The sequence below is a fragment of the Oncorhynchus tshawytscha genome, linkage group LG24 (assembly GCF_018296145.1).
Source record: "Oncorhynchus tshawytscha isolate Ot180627B linkage group LG24, Otsh_v2.0, whole genome shotgun sequence".
In the NCBI taxonomy this organism is placed as follows: domain Eukaryota; kingdom Metazoa; phylum Chordata; class Actinopteri; order Salmoniformes; family Salmonidae; genus Oncorhynchus; species Oncorhynchus tshawytscha.
In genome coordinates this window covers 14,560,325-14,583,050 of record NC_056452.1, presented here as the reverse complement: position 1 = coordinate 14,583,050, position 22,726 = coordinate 14,560,325, and the positions used below count along the sequence as shown (strand labels likewise).

The 22,726-nt window shown below is 43.7% G+C and overlaps 1 protein-coding gene across 1 annotated transcript in view; it reads left to right on the top strand.

Moving 5' to 3' along the window:
* The first annotated feature begins 8,116 nt into the window (after window positions 1-8,116).
* itga3b (integrin, alpha 3b) overlaps window positions 8,117-22,726 on the top strand; it is a 53,221-nt gene continuing 38,611 nt past the window's right edge. The window contains exon 1 of the mRNA XM_024386737.2: window positions 8,117-8,497. Coding sequence (XP_024242505.1) covers window positions 8,322-8,497 — 176 coding nt within the window. The 5' untranslated portion in view covers window positions 8,117-8,321. The remainder of the gene's footprint in view (window positions 8,498-22,726) is intronic.

Below are 22,726 nucleotides of genomic sequence, written 5' to 3'. Positions count from 1 at the left end.
CTGACTGTACTAGTTGCAGACCCCACTAAGCTGGCAGGCTGGCTCCAAAAAGAGGGCCAATTATCATCAAATTCTATCTTTTGGAGGGGCAGAAAAGAGTTTTCAACCAGGGATTGAGTTGTGAGTCTGCTGTAGAGCACATCACTAATTGGTAGAGGGCCATAGACTCGATGCAGACACATCTTTCTAGGTGATTTACACGCTGTAGATATGTTGCGCTTTGTGAGCTCTGACTGTTTCATCCTAACTTCGTTGGTGCCGACGTGGATAACAATATCCCGACACTCTCTACACTCGCCAATTTTAGCCTTAGCCATCAACATCTTCAGATTAGCCTTTACGTCGGTAGCCCTGCCCCCTGGTAAACAGTGTATGATAGCTGGATGATTCTTTATCAGTCTAATGTTGCGTGGGTAATTGAGTCGCCAATGACTAAGGGTTTTCAATTTGTCAGAGCTAATGGTGGAAAGCTTCGGCGGCTCAGACCCCGTGATGTGTAGAGGAGAGACCTGAGAAGGCTCAGCCTCTGACTCCGACTCGTTGGTTGACAGTTTCTGTCGGCTGAATGAGCGACACCGGTTGAGTATGCCGACAGCATTTCTTTCCTTGAGAAAATTGTCCGGCTGCGGTGACTGTGGGGGGGGATTTATACTACTATCTGTACTTACTGGTGGCACAGACGCTGTTTCATCCTTTCCTACACTTAAATTGCTCTTGCGTAACGATTGCATCTGGAGCTGTGCTTCCAACATGGCTATCCTCACCATAAGGCGATAGTTCTCCTGTATATGATGAATACAGCGACTGCAATTAGATGGCATAGTGTTACTGTTACTACTTAGCTTCGGCTGGTGGAGGTCCTGTAGAACCATATCCAGATAAAGCATCTGGGCTGAAAAAGTTGAATGAAAAAAGTTGAGTGAGGAAAAAACTAAGACATTGGTAAATGTTTTAAAAGTAAAAACCGAAGAGTTTGGCAGATAGTCAAGTAGTAATAAACAGCACAACAGCACTGAGACAAGTCCGGAAGTTGAGGGCAGGGCAAAAAGGTGAATCTGGCTCCGAGAGGGTGACGTCTGTTTCCAGATCTGTCGGGGAAGCAGAGTTGACTAAAGCACTACAGTCTCAATGAGTGGGCTGGACAGATACGCTTACTATATTAATATCTGCTATCGCATGTTCACAATCAGGAAGTCCTGATACCATCCCACCCACCCATCCACCCTCCACTCCCTTTGAAAGTACTGTATGTCTCCCAGAGAAGACTTTGTGCAGTCATTTGGGACTGGAACTGAGACAACCACAAACCAAATTCGAAACAAAAGTGGAAAACATATACATTTAACCTATTTAATTAGACAGATATTACAATAAAGTGGTAAACAGAGAAATAATGTGATGGAAGACGAGTTCTTGTTTTTCCGGAATATGGGAATGGAGAGGGAAAACAGAAAAACTGGGAGATAAATGTGTTAGTTGTGGTCTGGGGTAGAGGGTATCTAGGGGTAGGTGGCAGTTGATTTAGGACCTTTGTCCGGAAGTTCACAGAAACTGCTGTTGGCTTTCATTTGGGTCTGGGGAGCACACATGTAAATCAAATCAAATAAACATGTATTTGTCACAATCACAGTTTACAGCAGGTATAAAAGGTGCAGCAAAATGCTTATGTGCTAGCTCCCTCAACAATGCAGTACATTAGTCAATAACAATAATAACAATAAAAAGAGTCAAGTAAAAAGTAACAAATAATAGAAGTATTAAGAAAGGTAGTATGCATAGTGATAATGGACTGTATTATACTGTATTTACAAATATAAAATGGGTAGTGACTTGGTTACGCAGTGGAATTAATACTATATACAAGAACAGCAGCGTTGAGTGTGTGTAAGTGTGTGTGTGTGTATGTGTGTGTGTGTGTGTGTGTGTGTGTGTGTGTGTGTGTGTGTGTGTGTGTGTGTGTGTGTGTGTGTGTGTGTGTGTGTGTGTGTGTGTGTGTGTGTGTGTGTGTTTGTGTATGAGAGAGTTATAACTGCATATGGGTGCTTGGGTGTATTTATGGGTGGTTTGTGTATGTTTGTGTACGTTTGTGTGTAAGGGTTGGATGTCTGGGTAGTCAGTGCAAATACAGTGCAGATAGTCTCTAAGGTACAATAATCTCTAAGGTGCAGGTCTGTGCAGAGAGACAGCCAGGGTTGGCTGTTCAGCAGTCTTAGTACCCTAACTGGTCTGTGACTAGACCAGACCCGATTGGACCTGAGTGACAAAAAAAGTAAATATTATATAGGCTATGCAGAGCCGTGGTCGGGTCCATATGGGTTTATCAGCTGTAGTTACATAGAACCGATGACAATCAAACAGGACCCGACCCGGACCCGAGGGACAAGTTAGCATTTCAGACCTGAACCCGATAGGGCCTGGGTCGGATCTCGGGTATATTGAGTTGACCTGGTATCTAGTGTACAGGAGGGTATCTAGTAGGTATCTAGTGTACAGGAGGGGGCTGAGCACACACCTCTGGGGAGCCTCCGTGTTCAAATCAAATCAAATCAAATCAAATTTTATTTGTCACATACACATGGTTAGCAGATGTTAATGCGAGTGTAGCGAAATGCTTGTGCTTCTAGTTCCGACAATGCAGTAATAACGAGCAAGTAATCTAACTAACAATTCCAAAAAAAAACTACTGTCTTATACACAGTGTAAGGGGATAAAGAATATGTACATAAGGATATATGAATGAGTGATGGTACAGAGCAGCATAGGCAAGATACAGTAGATGATATCGAGTACAGTATATACATATGAGATAAGTATGTAAACCAAGTGGCATAGTTAAAGTGGCTAGTGATACATGTATTACATAAGGATGCAGTCGATGATATAGAGTACAGTATCAACGTATGCATATGAGATGAACAATGTAGGGTAAGTAACATTATATAAGGTAGCATTGTTTAAAGTGGCTAGTGATATATTTACATAATTTCCCATCAATTCCCATGATTAAAGTGGCTGGAGTAGAGTCAGTGTCATTGACAGTGTGTTGGCAGTAGCCACTCAATGTTGGTGGTGGCTGTTTAACAGTCTGATGGCCTTGAGATAGAAGCTGTTTTTCAGTCTCTCGGTCCCAGCTTTGATGCACCTGTACTGACCTCGCCTTCTGGATGACAGCGGGGTGAACAGGCAGTGGCTCGGGTGGTTGATGTCCTTGATGATCTTTATGGCCTTCCTGTAGCATCGGGTTGTGTAGGTGTCCTGGAGGGCAGGTAGTTTGCCCCCGGTGATGCGTTGTGCAGACCTCACTACCCTCTGGAGAGCCTTACGGTTGAGGGCGGTGCAGTTGCCATACCAGGCGGTGATACAGCCCGCCAGGATGCTCTCGATTGTGCATCTGTAGAAGTTTGTGAGTGCTTTTGGTGACAAGCCGAATTTCTTCAGCCTCCTGAGGTTGAAGAGGCGCTGCTGCGCCTTCCTCACGATGCTGTCTGTGTGAGTGGACCAATTCAGTTTGTCTGTGATGTGTATGCCGAGGAACTTAAAACTTGCTACCCTCTCCACTACTGTTCCATCGATGTGGATGGGGGGTGTTCCCTCTGCTGTTTCCTGAAGTCCACAATCATCTCCTTAGTTTTGTTGACGTTGAGTGTGAGGTTATTTTCCTGACACCACACTCCGAGGGCCCTCACCTCCTCCCTGTAGGCCGTCTCGTCGTTGTTGGTAATCAAGCCTACCACTGTTGTGTCGTCCGCAAACTTGATGATTGAGTTGGAGGCGTGCATGGCCACGCAGTCGTGGGTGAACAGGGAGTACAGGAGGGGGCTCAGAACGCACCCTTGTGGGGCCCCAGTGTTGAGGATCAGCGGGGGAGGAGATGTTGTTGCCTACCCTCACCACCTGGGGGCGGCCCGTCAGGAAGTCCAGTACCCAGTTGCACAGGGCGGGGTCGAGACCCAGGGTCTCGAGCTTGATGACGAGCTTGGAGGGTACTATGGTGTTGAATGCCGAGCTGTAGTCGATGAACAGCATTCTCACATAGGTATTCCTCTTGTCCAGATGGGTAGTAGTGGGTCCAGGGTGTCAGGTGAGGTGGAGCTGCTGTGGTCCTTGACCAGCCTCTTGAAGCATGACAGGGCAATAGTCATTTAGGCCAGTTACCTTAGTTTGTTTGGGTACAGGGACAATGTTGGAGATCTTGAATCAGGGAGAGGTTGAATATGTCCTTTGACACTCCAGCCAGCTGGTGTGCACATGCTCTGAGGATGCGGCTGAGGATACAGTCTGGGCCGGCTGCTTTGCGAGTATTCACGTAGGCCACAGAGATCGAGAGCTCACAGTCCTCTAGAGCAGAGGAGGCCCTCGTAGGAGGATCGGTGTTGATTACCTCGAAGCGAGCATAGAAAGTGTTTGGCTCATCTGGGAGAGAGGCCTCAGTTTTCGCTGCACAGCTGGTTTTCCCTTTGTAGTCCGTTATGGTTTGTAGTCCTTGCCACGTGTCTCAAAATGGAGCCGTTGAAATGCGATTCCACTTTGTACCCTGTACTGTATTTTTGTGTCTTTTATTGATTTCTGGAGGTCGTAGCTGATCTTTTTGTATTCCTCCATATCCCCAGAAATCTCACCGGATTTAAATGCATTGGTCCACATGCTCAGTTTTATGCGGATGTTGCTATTTACACACGGTTGGGATCTTACTGAAAAGATCTTACTACGGGTACTTCCTGCTTTAATTTCTGCATGTAAGCTGGTAGAAGCAGGATGGAGGCGTGGTCTGATTTATCAAAGGGGGGAGGGCTTTGTATCCGTCTCGGAATGGAGAATAACAATGATCCAGGGTATTTTTCCCGCGAGTGAGGCAGGAGATGTGTTGGTGGAATTTCAGGAGCATTTTTCTCATATATCCTTTGTTAAAGTCCCCAGCCATATCAGATGCAGCATCAGGATATGTGGTCTCCAGTTTGTATAATGTCCTGAGCAATTCCTTGAGTGGCAGCGTGGTGTTGGCCTGGGGGGATGTACACAGCTGAGATACAAACTGATGTACATTCTCTCTGGAAATAATGGGGTCGGCATTCATCGTGATGTATTCATGTAGCTTGTCTATTCTCGTTTAGTTATCTCAAATTCCTTTTAAGAGATCAACTCAGGTCTCACACGGACGTCTGTCTTGAAGCAAGTCAGAGAGGTCAAGAGTTGTAGTCTTTGTTTACATTATTGCATGGATCTGTTCAACATCACTGCTGTACAAGATGCATTCGTGATAATGCAGCATCAGGTTGTTGACACTTTATACACAGGCGTGTTATGCACTCACCTTTGGGTTAAATGCTATTTACTGGACCTTGTGAGATAACTTGAGAACAAGTAGAGAGATCACTATGAATAAAGCTATCTATGTCTATTTTTACTCAAATAAATTTTAGACAGATGTTAAAGAAAAGAATGCATGTGACAATGTTTTAACCATGTTAAACATGTTATATATATCCAGGCTGTATCTCAACCGGCCGTGATTGGGAGTCCCATAGGGCGGCGCACAATTGGCCCAGGGTCGTGCGGGTTTGGCCGGTGTAGGTCGTCATTGCAAATAATCATTTGTTCTTAACTGACTTGCCAAGTTAAATAAAGGTTAAATAAATCAAATAAAATAAATGTGCCATTGTCAACCAAATGGCATGTCCATTTATGGACCTACAGTACAAGTTATATGAGAGATCCATAATATCAGCACCTCTGAACAGAAATATAGACACAACATGTAAAGTGTTGGTCCCATGTTTCATGAGCTGAAATAAAAGATCCCAGAAATTTGCCATATGCTCAAAAGGCTTATTTCTCTCAAATTTTGTGTCCACCTTTCTTTACATCCCTGTTAGTGAGCATTTCTCCTTTGCCAAGATAATCCATCCACCTGACAAGTGTGGCATATCAAGAAGCTGATTAAACAGCATGATCATTACACAGGTGCACCTTGTGCTGGGGACAATACAAGGTCACTCTAAAATGTACAGTTTTGTCACACAACACAATGCCACAGATGTTTCAAGTTTTGAGAGAGCGTGCAATTGGCATGCTGACTGCAGGAATGCCCACCAGAGCTGTTGACAGAGAATTAAATATTAATTTCTCTAGCAAAAGCTGCTTCCAACGTTGTTTTAGAGAATTTGGCAGTATGTCCAACTGTCCATTTGTTATTCTTATCTCTTACTTTTTTAGGGATTTTCTTAAAACTGCATTGTTGATTAAGGGCTTGTAAGTAAGCATTTCACTGTTGTATTCGGCGCATGTGACAAATCATTTTTGCTTGATTTGATTTGACAGCCGCAGATCATGTGTATGGCGTTGTTTGGGCTAGAGGTTTGCTGATGTCAATGTTTTGAACAGAGTGCCCCATGGTGGCAGTGGGGTTATGGTATGAGCAGGCATAAGCTACAGACAATGAACGCAATTGCATTTTATTGATGGCACTTTGAATGCACAGAGATACCGTGACGCGATCCGGAGGCCCATAGTCGTGTCATTCATCTGCCGCATCACCTCATGTTTCAGCATGATAATGCATGGCCCCATGTCGCAAGGATCTGTACACAATTCCTGGAAGCTGAAAATGTCCCAGTTCTTCCATGGCCTGCATACTCACCAGACATGTCACCCATTGAGCATGTTTGGGATGCTCTGGGTATACTTGTACGACAGCGTATTCCAGTTCCGGCCAATATCCAGAAATTTGCACAGCCATTGAAGAGGAGTGAGACAACAATCCACAGGCCACAATTAACAGCCCAATCAACTCTATGAGAAGGAAATGTGTCGCGCTGCATGAGGCAAATGGTTGTCACACCAGATACTGACTGGTTTTCTGACCATTTTTTTAAGGTATCTGTGACCAACAAATGCCTATCTGTATTTTCAGCCATGTGAAATCCATAGATTAGGGCCTAATGAATTTATTTAAATTGACTGATTTCCTTATATGAACGGTAACTCAGTTCAATCTTTGAAATTATTGTATGTTATATGTATTTATTTTTGTTCAGTATAAGTGACAACAATTTATTAGTTCACATTGGAATGTAAACTGAACTGTTATCTCCAAAGTCATTATTTATTTGAGGAGGAAAGAGGGGTTTCACCTAGAGCTACAAAACTGCCAGAAAGCAGAAATGGAATTCAGCAGTTTAAGTGGGTCAGTGATACAGGATCTGAACCAGGAGTCATCCTACAAAACGGCAGATATCTTGAGGGATCACATATTGCCTTGTGGTCACAATCTCACAATCGTCAGGGAGGGTGATGGAGTATGGTCTCAGGTCAGGGTGGTCTCCCGGACTCCCTCCAGTACTCTTTGGCTCCAAGAAGAGAGTCAAAAGAAGAAGAATTGGGGGGGGCTGAGGGAAACAAGTTAGCAGGCTGGGGAGTGAATGTGGAGGGTGGCTCTTATCAGGGCATTCATGTGAGGTCAGGCGATGCCAATCAGTTGGCCTGGAAGAGGAGAGTCAGGAGCGAGGCCCGGCTCTTATGAGGCTGGCTCCCACAAACATTCATTAGAGACCAGTTGAGAGCTCTCTCAGTTCAGAATGACCTCCAGTTAGATAAGGCTACTCCAGCACAACAATGAGCAATGAGTCATGGGAAATAGACTGGCCAAACTCTTCTGGGATTATGCTGCACGTGTTTGTTTATCACATGGAATAAATCTAATTCAACCCGTGTAGAGAAATAAAAAGGGTGCTGTTTGTGTGTGTGACATCTAATTACCAAACATTAGAGAAATATCAATAACATATTTACTGATATGTCCAGAGCTCGGTATGTTTGAAAGTTTGGCAAATGCATATGGTAAAGTCAAGTATTGTGTGTGTGTGCGAGCTCGCGTGCGCGTGTGTGCGATAGAAAGAGAGTCCCTGCTGTGAATTTACACAACTAATTGCATAAAGTGCATTATCAAAGTGCTGTGCACTGCAGTACCAACATATTCTATCAAGCCAATAATTAATTCCACTGACCACTCACTGTATGCTTCCAACCTACCGGAAAGAACTGGTGAAAGTGCTTAGGCGACAGGTTTGAATTCTGTCCGGGTAGGCTACTTGTTCAAATGGGTGTGGAGGAGCGGACAAGCGGGAGGGGAGGGAGGAGAGGCAGACATCGACACCTAGGCAGTGGCAGTTATATCCACAAGACGAGAGGGGATAGACGTTTCTCAATGGAGTGCGTATTTTGAACCATAGCCTGTACAAGGACCTCAGAGTGGAAAAAATATTTTGCAATCCGGCGTTGATCGTGCAGCTGCGGGAAGGGAAAATTGCGCGCAAGGAATAAACATGGCCCCAAGTCTATATCTCCACGGGGCCTTGGCTGTGTTTTGTGTGACTCTAACCTGCAATGGATTTAATATAGACTCACGGTTTCCAGTTATCAAAGAAGGGAAAACCAAGGGCAGTTTCTTTGGATTTGCTGTTGCCTTACACAAACAGACGGAAGGGTCCACGAAATACCTGTGAGTATCCGCGGTGCACCTCCTATGCAACTGTTCTATCCTCTTCAGGCGCCATAAATTGTGGCGTTCCACTGATAATTCGATTTGGATAGGTACACTTAGTTTAGAAACGACATAAAAGGAAAACGAGCTACTTAGAAGTTCCATCTGTTCTTGCTCTTTAAAACACCTTTCTTCCTTTCATGTGCACGTCTTTAATGTCGGAAAGGTTCCAAGTTATTTGAAACTTCAATAGTTTTTGATGTAGAGCCTGTTTAGATTAGCCCACTTTATGAAGTTCACTAGAACACCTGTCCAAAATAAGCGGGTATTGGCCGAGTTTATATTGTTTTATATTCTGCTGGCTGCAATCTCATAATTCAGTACAATTTCAACATGTCAGACACCTGTCCGAACTCGGGAACCAGCGATCCTATACTTTCATTCAAGAGCTTCTTATTTGGTCAATCGTACAAAATGCTTAATTGATATAAACATACATAGCATATAATCTAAAATAACAGGGTTAAAAGAAACATAGGCTATAACATAGACTTCAGTGACCATAGCCTACTGTAGGCTGTCCTTGCTTGCGTGTACGCAATTCATGAAATACGGTCCGCCAATATAGCTACACCTTTTTGTACGGATAAAGTGTAGCCAACACCTGTATCCAGAAAATATTTAGGCAACCCCCCGAGAAGAAGCATACATTTATAGTGTAGGCCGACATTACGATCACTCACATTATTTTCCACGTTTCCTCAACTTTCTTTAATTTCAGTTAAATTGTTCTCTCTAGTTAGTAAGTGTGAGAGAAACAATGGGTTCGGTGCCTGTGGTTAAAAAACAGAACGTGCTGCTCAACGAATAAGGCTTTGTCCCATTATGATAATATGAATGGTCTTAAATTGATGATGTTGTCCCTCGTTGGCTGTCATGACAATCCATACCCGTCATTCTACACAATTGTTATTACAACGCTGTAAAATGTTAATAATAATAAACATGGCACTGATTTATGTACCCTGATCTCAACAAGAGATTATAAACGATAAACAACTGCAGAGCTGTTGAATAAGATCAGTACTTAAATGCTTGTTACTTATTAAGTGGGCAGTGTTTTATAGCCGCAGGCAGATACTTCACGCTCATAGGGGGCACAGGGGCACGTGCCCCCTCAGATTTGTCATGTTCAAAAATAAATACAAATAATAATAATTGGGTTGTTTCTCTGTAATTCTACTAGCCACCTAGCAATTCTATGAAGTTGGCTTTAGCTAGCCCAGATAGGTTCCCAATATCCCAACCTCATAACTAGCTACCAAGAAGCCATATCAGGCTATCAATCAAGTTACAGTAGCTAGCTTGTCTGACTATCTTAGCTTGTAGGCCTGCTGCCAAGGTTGGCAGACTTGAAAAGCAAGCAATAACTAAATGTACTGAAAAAGACTCACATTCCTTTCAATTTTTGACCCAGTTTAATAAAATAAAAAAACCACCAGTCAGGAGGATACAGACAGCTCAAGAGGTATGCTTAGATATGCAGAAGAAAATACATGTATATATATATTTGTTAACCAAGAATTCAGCACAGTGATTATGGCTGTTTCAGATGTTTGAAAAATGCTTCATTCTCCAATGTACGGACAAGGTAGCAGCTACTCTTCCTGCCCTCAGGCCCCTACTCCACCACTATCACATATCTACAGTACAAAATCCATGTGTACGTGTGTGTATAGTGAGTATGTTATCGTGTGTGTGTGTGTGTGCATGTGTTTGTTCATATGTTTGTGGTGCATTTTTATCTGTTTTTTATATCTAATTTTACTGCTTGCATCGGTTACTTGATGTGGAATAGAGTTCCATGTATTCATGGCTCTATGGAGTACTCTGCGCCTTCCATAGTCTGTTCTGGACTTGAGGACTGTGAAGTGACCTCTTGTGGCATGTCTTGTGGGGTATGCATTGGAGTCCGAGCTGTGTGCCAGTAGTTCAAACAGACAGCTTGGTGCATTCAACGCGTCAATACCTCTCATAAAGTAGTGATGAAGTCAATCTCTCCTCCACTTTGAGCCAGGAGAGATTGACATGGATATTATTAATATTAGGTCTCTGTGAACATCTATGGCCAGTCGTGCTGCCCTGTTCTGAGCCAATTGCAATTTTGCTAAGTCCCTTTTTGTGGCACCTGACCACACGACTGAACAGTAGTCTAGGTGCGACAAAACTAGGGCCTGTAAGACCTGCCCTGTTGATAGTGCTGTTAAGAAAGTAGAGCAGCGCTTTATTATGGACAGACTTCTCCCCATCTTAGCTACTGTTGTATCAATATGTTTTGACCATGACAGTTTACAATCCATGGTTACTCCAAGCAGTTTAGTCACCTTAACTTCCTCAATTTGCATATTATTTAAAATAACATTTTATTGGTTACATACACGTGTTTAGCAGATGTTATTGTGGGTGTAGCGAAATTCTTGTTTTTCTAGCTCCGACAGTGCAAATAATATCTAGCAATTTCACAACATATAGCAAATACGCACAAATCTAAGTAAAGGAATGGAATTAAGAATATATAAATATATGGACGAGCAATGTCAGAGCGGCATAGACTAAAGATACAGTAGAATAGCATAGAATACAGTATATACATATGAGATCAGTAATGCAAGATATGTAAACATTATTAAAGTGACTAGTGTTCCATTTATTAAAGTGGCCAGTGACTTCAAGTCTATGTATATAGGCAGCAGCCTTTAATGTGCTAGTGATGGCTATTTAACAGTCTAGGGGCCTTGAGATAGAACTTTGAACTTCCGGCGCCGACAGAGATGGCCGCCTCGCTTCGCGTTCCTAGGAAACTATGCAGTTTTTTGTTTTTTTACGTGTTATTTCTTACACTAGTACCCCAGGTCATCTTAGGTTTCTTTACATACAGCCGAGAAGAACTACTGAATATAAGATCAGCGTCAACTCACCATCAGTACGACCAAGAATATGTTTTTCGCGACGCGGATCCTGTGTTCTGCCTTACAACCAGTGTAACCGAGTGGATTACATGCAGCGACAAAAAAAAAACGACTCAGAAAAAGAGGGAAACGAAGCGGTCTTCTGGTCAGACTCCGGAGACGGGCACATCGTGCACCACTCCCTAGCATTCTTCTTGCCAATGTCCAGTCTCTTGACAACAAGGTTGATGAAATCCGAGCAAGGGTAGCATTCCAGAGGGACATCAGAGACTGTAACGTTCTTTGCTTCACGGAAACATGGCTCACTGGAGAGACGCAATCCGAAGCGGTGCAGCCAGCGGGTTTCTCCACGCATCGCGCCGACAGAAACAAACATCTTTCTGGTAAGAAGACGGGCGGGGGCGTATGTCTTATGGCCAACGTGACATGGTGTGATGAAAGAAACATACAGGAACTCAAATCCTTCTGTTCACCTGATTTAGAATTCCTCACAATCAAATGTAGACCGCATTATCTACCAAGAGAATTCTCTTCGATTATAATCACAGCCGTATATATCCCCCAAGCAGACACATCGATGGCTCTGAACGAACTTTATTTAACTCTCTGCAAACTGGAAACGATTTATCCGGAGGCTGCATTCATTGTAGCTGGGGATTTTAACAAGGCTAATCTGAAAACAAGACTCCCTAAATTTTATCAGCATATCGATTGCGCAACCAGGGGTGGAAAGACCCTGGATCATTGTTACTCTAACTTCCGCGACGCATATAAAGCTGACCACGACTCCATTTTGTTGATCCCTGCCTACAGACAGAAACTAAAACAAGAAGCTCCCACGCTGAGGTCTGTCCAACGCTGGTCCGACCAAGCTGACTCCACACTCCAAGACTGCTTCCATCACGTGGACTGGGAGATGTTTCGTATTGCGTCAGACAACAACATTGACGAATACGCTGATACGGTGTGCGAGTTCATTAGAACGTGCGTTGAAGATGTCGTTCCCATAGCAACGATTAAAACATTCCCTAACCAGAAACCGTGGATTGATGGCAGCATTCGTGTGAAACTGAAGGCACGAACCACTGCTTTTAATCAGGGCAAGGTGTCTGGTAACATGACTGAATACAAACAGTGCAGCTATTCCCTCCGCAAGGCTATCAAACAAGCTAAGCGCCAGTACAGAGACAAAGTAGAATCTCAATTCAACGGCTCAGACACAAGAGGTATGTGGCAGGGTCTACAGTCAATCACGGACTACAGGAAGAAACCCAGCCCAGTCACGGACCAGGATGTCTTGCTCCCAGGCAGACTAAATAACTTTTTGCCCGCTTTGAGGACAATACAGTGCCACTGACACGGCCTGCAACGAAAACATGCGGTCTCTCCTTCACTGCAGCCGAAGTGAGTAAGACATTTAAACGTGTTAACCCTCGCAAGGCTGCAGGCCCAGACGGCATCCCCAGCCGCGCCCTCAGAGCATGCGCAGACCAGCTGGCCGGTGTGTTTACGGACATATTCAATCAATCCCTATACCAGTCTGCTGTTCCCACATGCTTCAAGAGGGCCACCATTGTTGTTAAGGTAACTGAGCTAAACGACTACCGCCCCGTAGCACTCACATCCGTCATCATGAAGTGCTTTGAGAGACTAGTCAAGGACCATGTCACCTCCACCCTACCTGACACCCTTGACCCACTCCAATTTGCTTACCGCCCAAATAGGTCCACAGACGATGCAATCTCAACCACACTGCACACTGCCCTAACCCATCTGGACAAGAGGAATACCTATGTGAGAATGCTGTTCATCGACTACAGCTCGGCATTCAACACCATAGTACCCTCCAAGCTCGTCATCAAGCTCGAGACCCTGGGTCTCGACCCCCCCTGTGCAACTGGGTACTGGACTTCCTGACGGGCCGCCCCCAGGTGGTGAGGGTAGGCAACAACATCTCCTCCCCGCTGATCCTCAACACTGGGGCCCCACAAGGGTGCGTTCTGAGCCCTCTCCTGTACTCCCTGTTCACCCACGACTGCGTGGCCATGCACGCCTCCAACTCAATCATCAAGTTTGCGGACGACACAACAGTGGTAGGCTTGATCACCAACAACGACGAGACGGCCTACAGGGAGGAGGTGAGGGCCCTCGGAGTGTGGTCTCAGGAAAATAACCTCACACTCAACGTCAACAAAACTAAGGAGATGATTGTGGACTTCAGGAAACAGCAGAGGGAACACCCCCATCCACATCGATGGAACAGTAGTGGAGAGGGTAGCAAGTTTTAAGTTCCTCGGCATACACATCACAGACAAACTGAATTGGTCCACTCACACAGACAGCATCGTGAGGAAGGCGCAGCAGCGCCTCTTCAACCTCAGGAGGCTGAAGAAATTCGGCTTGTCACCAAAAGCACTCACAAACTTCTACAGATGCACAATCGAGAGCATCCTGGCGGGCTGTATCACCGCCTGGTATGGCAACTGCACCGCCCTCAACCGTAAGGCTCTCCAGAGGGTAGTGAGGTCTGCACAACGCATCACCGGGGGCAAACTACCTGCCCTCCAGGACACCTACACCACCCGATGCTACAGGAAGGCCATAAAGATCATCAAGGACATCAACCACCCGAGCCACTGCCTGTTCACCCCGCTGCCATCCAGAAGGCGAGGTCAGTACAGGTGCATCAAAGCTGGGACCGAGAGACTGAAAAACAGCTTCTATCTCAAGGCCATCAGACTGTTAAACAGCCACCACTAACATTGAGTGGCTACTGCCAACACACTGTCAATGACACTGACTCTACTCCAGCCACTTTAATCATGGGAATTGATGGGAAATGATGTAAATATATCACTAGCCACTTTAAACAATGCTACCTTATATAATGTTACTTACCCTACATTGTTCATCTCATATGCATACGTTGATACTGTACTCTATATCATCGACTGCATCCTTATGTAATACATGTATCACTAGCCACTTTAACTATGCCACTTGGTTTACATACTTATCTCATATGTATATACTGTACTCGATATCATCTACTGTATCTTGCCTATGCTGCTCTGTACCATCACTCATTCATATATCCTTATGTACATATTCTTTATCCCCTTACACTGTGTATGACAGTAGTTTTTTTTGGAATTGTTAGTTAGATTACTTGCTCGTTATTACTGCATTGTCGGAACTAGAAGCACAAGCATTTCGCTACACTCGCATTAACATCTGCTAACCATGTGTATGTGACAAATAAAATTTGATTTGATTTGATTTGATTTGATTTAGAAGCTGTTTTTCAGTCTCTCGGTCCCAGCTTTGATGCACCTGTATTGACCTCACCTCTGGATGATAGCGGGGTGAACAGGCAGTGGCTCGGGTGGTTGTTGTCCTTGATAATCTTTTTGGCCTTCCTGTGACATCGGGTGCTGTAGGTGTCCTGGAGGGCACGTTGTTTGCCCCCGGTGATGCGTTGGGCAGACCACACTACCCTCTGGAGAGCCCTGCGGTTGGGGGTGGTGCAGTTGCCGTACCAGGCGGTGATACAGCCCGACAGGATGTTCTCAATTGTGCATCTGTAAAAGATTGTGAAGGTTTTAGGTGCCAAGCCAAATTTCATCAGCCACATGAGGTTGAAGAGGCGCTGTTGCTGTCTGTGTGGGTGGACCTTTTCAGTTTGTCAGTGATGTCAGTGATGTATTTTCCGAGGAACTTGAAGCTTTCCACCTTCTCCACTGCAGTCCCATCGATGTGAATGGGGGGTGCTCCCTCTGCTGTTTCCTGAAGTCCATAATCATCTCTTTTGTTTTGTTGACGTTGAGTGAGAGGTTATTTTCCTAGCACCACACTCCCAGAGCCCTCACCTCCTCCCTGTAGGCTGTCTCATCATTGTTGGTAATCAAGCCTACTACTGTTGTGTCTTCTGCAAACTTGATGATTGCATTGGAGGCGTGCTTGGTTTCTCCTCCACTTTGAGCCAGTCATGGGTGAACAGGGAGTACAGGAGAAGGCTGAGCATGTACCCTTGTGGGGCCCCAGTGTTGAGGATCAATGAAGTGGAGGTTGTTACCTACCTTCACCAAACGGGGAACTGCCCGTTAGGAAGTCCAGGATCCAGTTGCACAGGGCGGGATTCAGACCCAGGTCCTCAAACTTAATGATGAGCTTGGAGGGTACTATCGTGTTGAATGCTGAGCTATAGGCAATGAACAGCATTCTTACATAGGTATTCCTCTTGTCCAGATGGGATAGGGCAGTGTGCAGTGTGATGGCGATTGCATCGTCTGTGGATCTATTGGGGTGGTAAGAAAATTGTAGTGGGTCTAGGGTGACAGGTAAGGTAGAGGTGATATGATCCTTGACTAGTCTCTCAAAGCACTTCATGATGACAGAAGTGAATGCTACAGGCCAATAGTCATTCAGTTAAGTTATCTTTGCTTTCTTAGGTACAGGAACAATGGTGGCCATTTTGAAGCATGTGGGGACAGCAGACTGGGATAGGGAGAGATTGAATATATCTGTAAACACACCAGCCAGCTGGTCTGCGCATGATCTGAGGACGCAGCTAGGGATACCTTCTGGGCCGGCAGCCTTGCGCTGGTTAACACGCTTAAATGTCTTACTCACGTCGGCCATGGAGAAGGAGAGCCCATAGTTCTTGGTATCGGGCCGCGTCGGTCGTTGGCACTGTGTTATCCTCAAAGCTGATGGAGAAGGTGTTTAGCTTGTCCGGAAGCAAGACGTCAGTGTCTGCGACATGGCTGGTTTTCCCTTTGCAGTCAATTTATTACAAGGTTTAGTTGAGGTTTAGGGTTTAGTAAATGATTTGTCCAAATAAAATGGTTTTAGTTTTAGAAATATTTAGAACTAACTTATTCCTTACCACCCACTCTGAAACTAACTGCAGCTCTTTGTTAAGTGTTGCAATCATTTCAGTCGCTATAGTAGCTGACATGTATAGTGCTAAGTCATCTGCGTACATAGACACACGGGCTTTCCTCATGTCATTAGTAAAGATTGAAAAATGTAAGGGGCCTAGACAGCTGCCCTGGGGAATTCCTGATTTTACCTGGATTATGTTGGAGAGGCTTCCGTTAAAGAACAGACTCTGTGTTCTGTTAGACAGGTAACTCTTTATCCACAATATAGCAGGGGGGGGGGGTGTAACACCATAACACAAATACGTTTTTCCAGCAAACACACATTTTTCCAAACGTTTACTAAGGATTGATAACAGGCTGATTGGTCGGCTATTTGAGCCAGTAAAGGGGGCTTTACTATTCTTAGGTAGGGGAATGACTTTTGCTTCCCTCCGAGCCTGGGGGCACATACTTCCTAATAGGCTTAAATTGAAAATTTGGTCAATAGGAATGGCAATATCATCTGCTATTATCCTCAGTAATTTTCTATCTAAGTTGTCAGACCTCGGTGGCTTGTCATTGTTGATAGACAACAACGTTTTTTTTCACCTCTTCCACACTCACTTTACGGAATTCAAAATTACAATGCTTGTCTTTCATAATTTGGTCATATATACTTGGATGCGTAGTGTTAGCGTTTGTTGTTGGCATGTTATGCCTAAGTTTCCACTTCAGCCACGCTCAAGGTACTAAACGATATCATAACCGCCATCGATAAAAGACAGTACTGTGCAGCCGTCTTCATCGACCTGGCCAAGGCTTTTGACTCTGTCAATCACCATATTCTTATCGGCAGACTCAGTAGCCTCGGTTTTTCTAATGACTGCCGTGCCTGGTTCACCAACTACTTTGCAGACAGAGTTCAGTGTGTCAAATCGGAGGGCATGTTGTCCGGTCCTCTGGCAATCTTTATGGCGGTGCCACAGGGTCCAATTCTCAGGCTGACTCTTTTCTCTGTATATATCAATGATGTTGCTCTTGCTGCGGGCGATTCCCTGATCCACCTCTACGCAGACGACACCATTCTGTATACTTCTGGCCCTTCCTTGGACACTGTGCTATCTAACCTCCAAACGAGCTTCAATGCCATACAACACTCCTTCCGTGGCCTCCAACTGCTCTTAAACGCTAGTAAAACCAAATGCATGCTTTCAAGCGCTCGTTGCCTGCACCCGTACACCCGACTAGCATCACCACCCTGGATGGTTCCGACCTAGAATATGTGGACATCTATAAGTACCTAGGTGTCTGGCTAGACTGTAAACTCTCCTTCCAGACTCATATCAAACATCTCCAATCCAAATACAAATCTAGAATCAGCTTTCTATTTCGCAACAAAGCCTCCTTCACTCACGCCGCCAAACTTACTCTAGTAAAACTGACTATCCTACCGATCCTGGACTTTGGCGATGTCATCGACAAAATGGCTTCCAATAATCTACTCAGCAAACTGGATGCAGTTTATCGCAGTGCCATCCGCTTTGTTACTAAAGCACCTTATACCACCCACCACTGCGACCTGTATGCTCTAGTCGGCTGGCCCTCGCCACATATTCGTCGCCAGACCCACTGGCTCCAGGTCATCTACAAGTCCATGCTAGGTAAAGCTCCGCCTTATCTCAGTTCACTGGTCATGATGGCAACACCCACCCGTAGCACGCGCTCCAGCAGGTGTATCTCACTGATCATCCCTAAAGCCAACACCTCATTTGGCCGCCTTTCCTTCCAGTTCTCTGCTGCCTGTGACTGGAACGCATTGCAAAAATCGTTGAAGTTGGAGACTTTTATCTCCCTCACCAACTTTAAACATCTGCTATCTGAGCAGCTAACCGATCGCTGCAGCTGTACATAGTCCGGTAAATAGCACACCCAATTTACCTACCTCATCCCCATACTCTTTTTATTTATTTACTTTTCTGCTCTTTTGCACACCAGTATTTCTACCTGCACATGACCATCTGATCATTTATCACTCCAGTGTTAATCTGCTAAATTGTAATTATTCACCTACCTCCTCATGCCCTTTGCACACAATGTATATAGACTCTTTTTTTTCTTTTTTTTTCTTTTTTTCTACTGTGTTATTGACTTGTTTATTGTTTACTCCACTGCTATGCTTTGTCTTGGCCAGGTCGCAGTTGTAAATGAGAACTTGTTCTCAACTAGCCTACCTGGTTAAATAAAGGTGAAATAAAATTAAAAATTAAAAAATCTTGCCAATTAAAAAATCATTAAAGTAGTTGGCAAAATCAGTTGGTTTTGTGATGAATGAACCATCTGATTCAATGAATGACGGAGCTGAGTTTGCCTTTTTCCTCAAAATTTTATTTAAGGTGCTCCAATGCTTTTTACTATAATCTTTTATTTAATTTATCTTTGTTTTATAGTGTAGTTTCTTCTTCCTTTTATTCAGTTTATTGACATAATTTCTCAATTTGCAGTACGTTTGCCAATCGGTTGTGCAGCCAGACTTATATGTCATTCCCTTTGCCTCATCCCTCGCAACCATACAATTATTCAATTCCTCACCAATCCGCAGGGATTGAACAGTTTTTACAGTAATTTCCTGAATGGGTGCATGCTTATTAATAACTGGAATAAGCAATTTCATAAATGTGTCAAGTGGACCATCTGTTTGCTCCTCATTACACACCATTACTTTGTGCCCCTTCAGATTTGTTTGTGGTGCATGAAGCCCCCGGCTGCAGGTGAAACAGGTGTGGCCAGGTGATCTGTGTTTACAGCCTGCAGCATGTCTGTGTGGTGAGTGCACTGAAGGTCCTAAAAGGCATCTATGCCGAAGAAAATGTATCCTCAAGGGTTTAACTTATTATGGCACAAGGAAAAGCAACTATTGATTTTCAGTTGGAATACCATACCATTCCTCTCACACACAAACACGTTTTCCTTTGCTTATGTTCTCTTAAGTATGCTTTATATGCATTGGAGTTTCTCAGTCTTGAACATGTACATTGCCTTCAGAAAGTATTCACACCCCGTTACTTTTTCCACATTTTGTTGTATTACAGCCGGACTTAAAAATATAGATTTTTTTTGGTCACTGGCCTACACACAATTACCCATAATGTCAAAGTGTTCTAGAAATGTCTTGCCTACAAATTTTTACAAATTAATTGAAAATGAAAAGCTGAAATGTCTTGAGTCAATAAGTATTCAACCTCTTTGCTAAGGGAAGCCTAAAAAAGTTCAGGATTTGCTTAACAAGTCACATAATAAGTTGCATGGACTCACTCTGTGTGCAATAATAGTGTTTAACATGATTTCTGAATGACTACCTCATCTCTGTACGTCAGACATCCACTTATCTGTGAGGTCCTTCAGTCAAGCAGTGAATTTCAAACACAGATTCAACCACAAAGACCAGGAGGTTTTCCAATGCCTTGCAAAGAATGGCACCTATTGGTAGATGGGTACAAATAAAAAAGGCGACATTGAATATCCTTTTGATCATGAAGAAGTTATTAATAACACTACAAAGATACAGGTTTCCTTCCTAACTCAGTTGCCGTAGGGGAAAGAAACCACTCAGGGATTTCACCATGAGGCCAATGATGACTTTAACAGTTAAATGGCTGAGATAGGAGAAAACGGAGGATGAATCAACAACATTGTAGTTAAAAGAAGGAAGCCTGTACAGAATAAAAATGTTCCAAAACATGCATCCTGTTTGCAACAAGGAACTAACGTAATACTGCAAAAAAATGTGGCAAAGCAATTAGTGTTATGTGTTTGGAGAAAATCGAATACAACACATTACTGAGTATCACTCTCCATATTTTCAAGCATCGTGGTGGCTGCATCATGTTATGGGTATGCTTGTAATTGTTAAGGACTGGGGAGTTTTTCTGGAGAAAAAATACATGTAATGGAGCTAAGGGAAACCTTGTTCAGTCTGCTTTCCATCACACACGGTAAGATGAATTCACCATTCAGCAGGAAACCTAAAACACAAGTCCAAATCAACACTGGAGTTACATACCAAGAAGACAGTGAATGTTCGTGAGTAGCCAAGTTACAATTTTGACTTAATTCTTCTTGAAAATCCCTGGTAAGACCTGAAAATGGTTGTCTAGCATTGATCAACAACCAATTTTTTTTAATTTGATTTATTTTACCTTTATTTAACCAGGTAGGCAAGTTGAGAACAAGTTCTCATTTACAATTGCGACCTGGCCAAGATAAAGCAAAGCAGTTCGACAGATACAACGACACAGAGTTACACATGGAGTAAAACAAACATACAGTCAATAATACAGTATAAACAAGTCTATATACAATGTGAGCAAATGAGGTGAGAAGGGAGGTAAAGGCAAAAAAGGCCATGGTGGCAAAGTAAATACAATATAGCAAGTAAAACACTGGAATGGTAGTTAGCTTGAATAATTTTGAAAAGAATAATGGGGAAATGTTGCACAATCCAGGTGTGGAAAGCTCTTAGAGACTTACCCACAAAGACTCAGAGCTGTAATCGCTGCCTAAGCTGCTTCTATAAAGTACTGACTCAGGGGTGGGAGTATACTTATGTAAATTAGATTTGAATTAATTTTCAACACATTTCCTAACATTTCTAAAAACCTGTTTTCACTTGGTCATTATTGGGTAATGTGTAGATGGGTGAGAGAATTTGTATTTATTTAATCAATTTTAAATTCAGGCTGTAACACAACAAAATGTGGAATAAGTAAGTGTATGAATACTTTCTGAAGGCACTGTGCCTTCGACACACACTGTGGTTCGACATACATTACTTTCCACATATGCCCAGACCATTTCACTCAACTGAGACCTTGGTTTGTGTTTTGCAATACAGTGTTCATTGGCCTTGGCCAGTAACCAATGCATGTATGTTGTTATTTCCGAAGTGCTTGTATGGAGTAATTTACACAAGAAAAAGTAAGAAATAATTAGCAATTGAAATAGCATCAGCCTTCAGACGGTTCCTTTTTCATTCATTTCATTAGGATGTTTTTGCCTGTTTGAATTGGTGGTTGCTTGCTTCTGTAGGCAAGTTTAACTTGCTCTCTCCTAACAGCTACCTATTGGAGGCTCTAATAGATCTCCCTCCGAACAGCAAACACTGTTGTCCTTATGTGTGCTCTTTGAAGAACCCTAGACTACCTCAGTTGTATTTAGGACTTCCTCTTGCCAATTAAACTGGCCATATCATTCTGCAGCATCCACGAGAAGTTTAGTTCTTTTGATCTCTTGAGTTTTGTTTTGTGCTCGTCGTAATTGCTAGTAATTTCTTGCGTGCACTAAGCAGGAAAGAGAATTGTAAACCAAACCCTGCACTTCCTGTGAGCTAACAGTGGAAGCGCAGAATTGGGAATTGATGACTCCTGCCTTCGTCCGAGTAAGCCTCCGCCTATCTGTTTCATGTGCTCTAAGTGGTGGATTGATATGTTAAACTGAGAGTTCGTTCTTGGTCAGTCAATGCAATGGGATGGTTGCGTCCTGCTGACACCAGATCGATGCACCGTCTTTGCTCTGTCCCCTGAGGGATGGTGTCATCGTCCAGAAGCTGCAACATAAGAAGGGGACCATATGGCCATGGTAATGAGGCTGGAGGCCTGTGGGACTTGGTGACAAGGACCCTGTTTGGGAGCTGTAACAGATTTATCAGTATAGAGGAGCAGAAGGAGTGGAAGACCCTTCAGCCAAAATGTCAACAATGGTTTCACCTTAGTGAAGTATTATTTACACTCTTAGCTTAACTCCTTACCTTCAAAAGAATTTTCTGAGCTGGGATTACCTTCTTAGTCAGGTTAGGGTTAGGGTTATGTTTAAAATCATATTAATTTAAAAAAAGATACATTGTAGAAATAGGCGGGTTTATGACTTTGTGGCTGTGGTAACTAGTAACGACTCAGCGGAGAGCATCACCGTTGGACCATCCCTCACCTCATCCCCCTTCGCTAATACTGACCAAAAAGGGGAAACCGTCTTCGAGCTGATGGCGAAACTCGAGTCACACCGCACTATTTCTGGCTCATGTAGAAATTCATGTTGTTACTCCTATGACCAGAGGAAGTTAAATATTCCTCACTATTAGAAACTGCAGTGCTGGTTGCAGCGTGAGTGGAGAAGCGCATTTCATAACAGTGTTGAATACAAAATGTTGACAGTGCTGAATAAAAACTTAAACATGAACTCACTCATAAAACAGCAGCTCTTTGCTGTATACGTTGACAGTTTCTCTCTAGTCATGGTTTTAGACGTTTTGAAATCACAGTATCAACTTACTTTGCTATGTGCTAGAAGGAAGCTGCGGAGTGCAGACACGGTGATCTGAGCAATCCGATTGGCTAACGGTAGGCCTATACTGTAGGTGC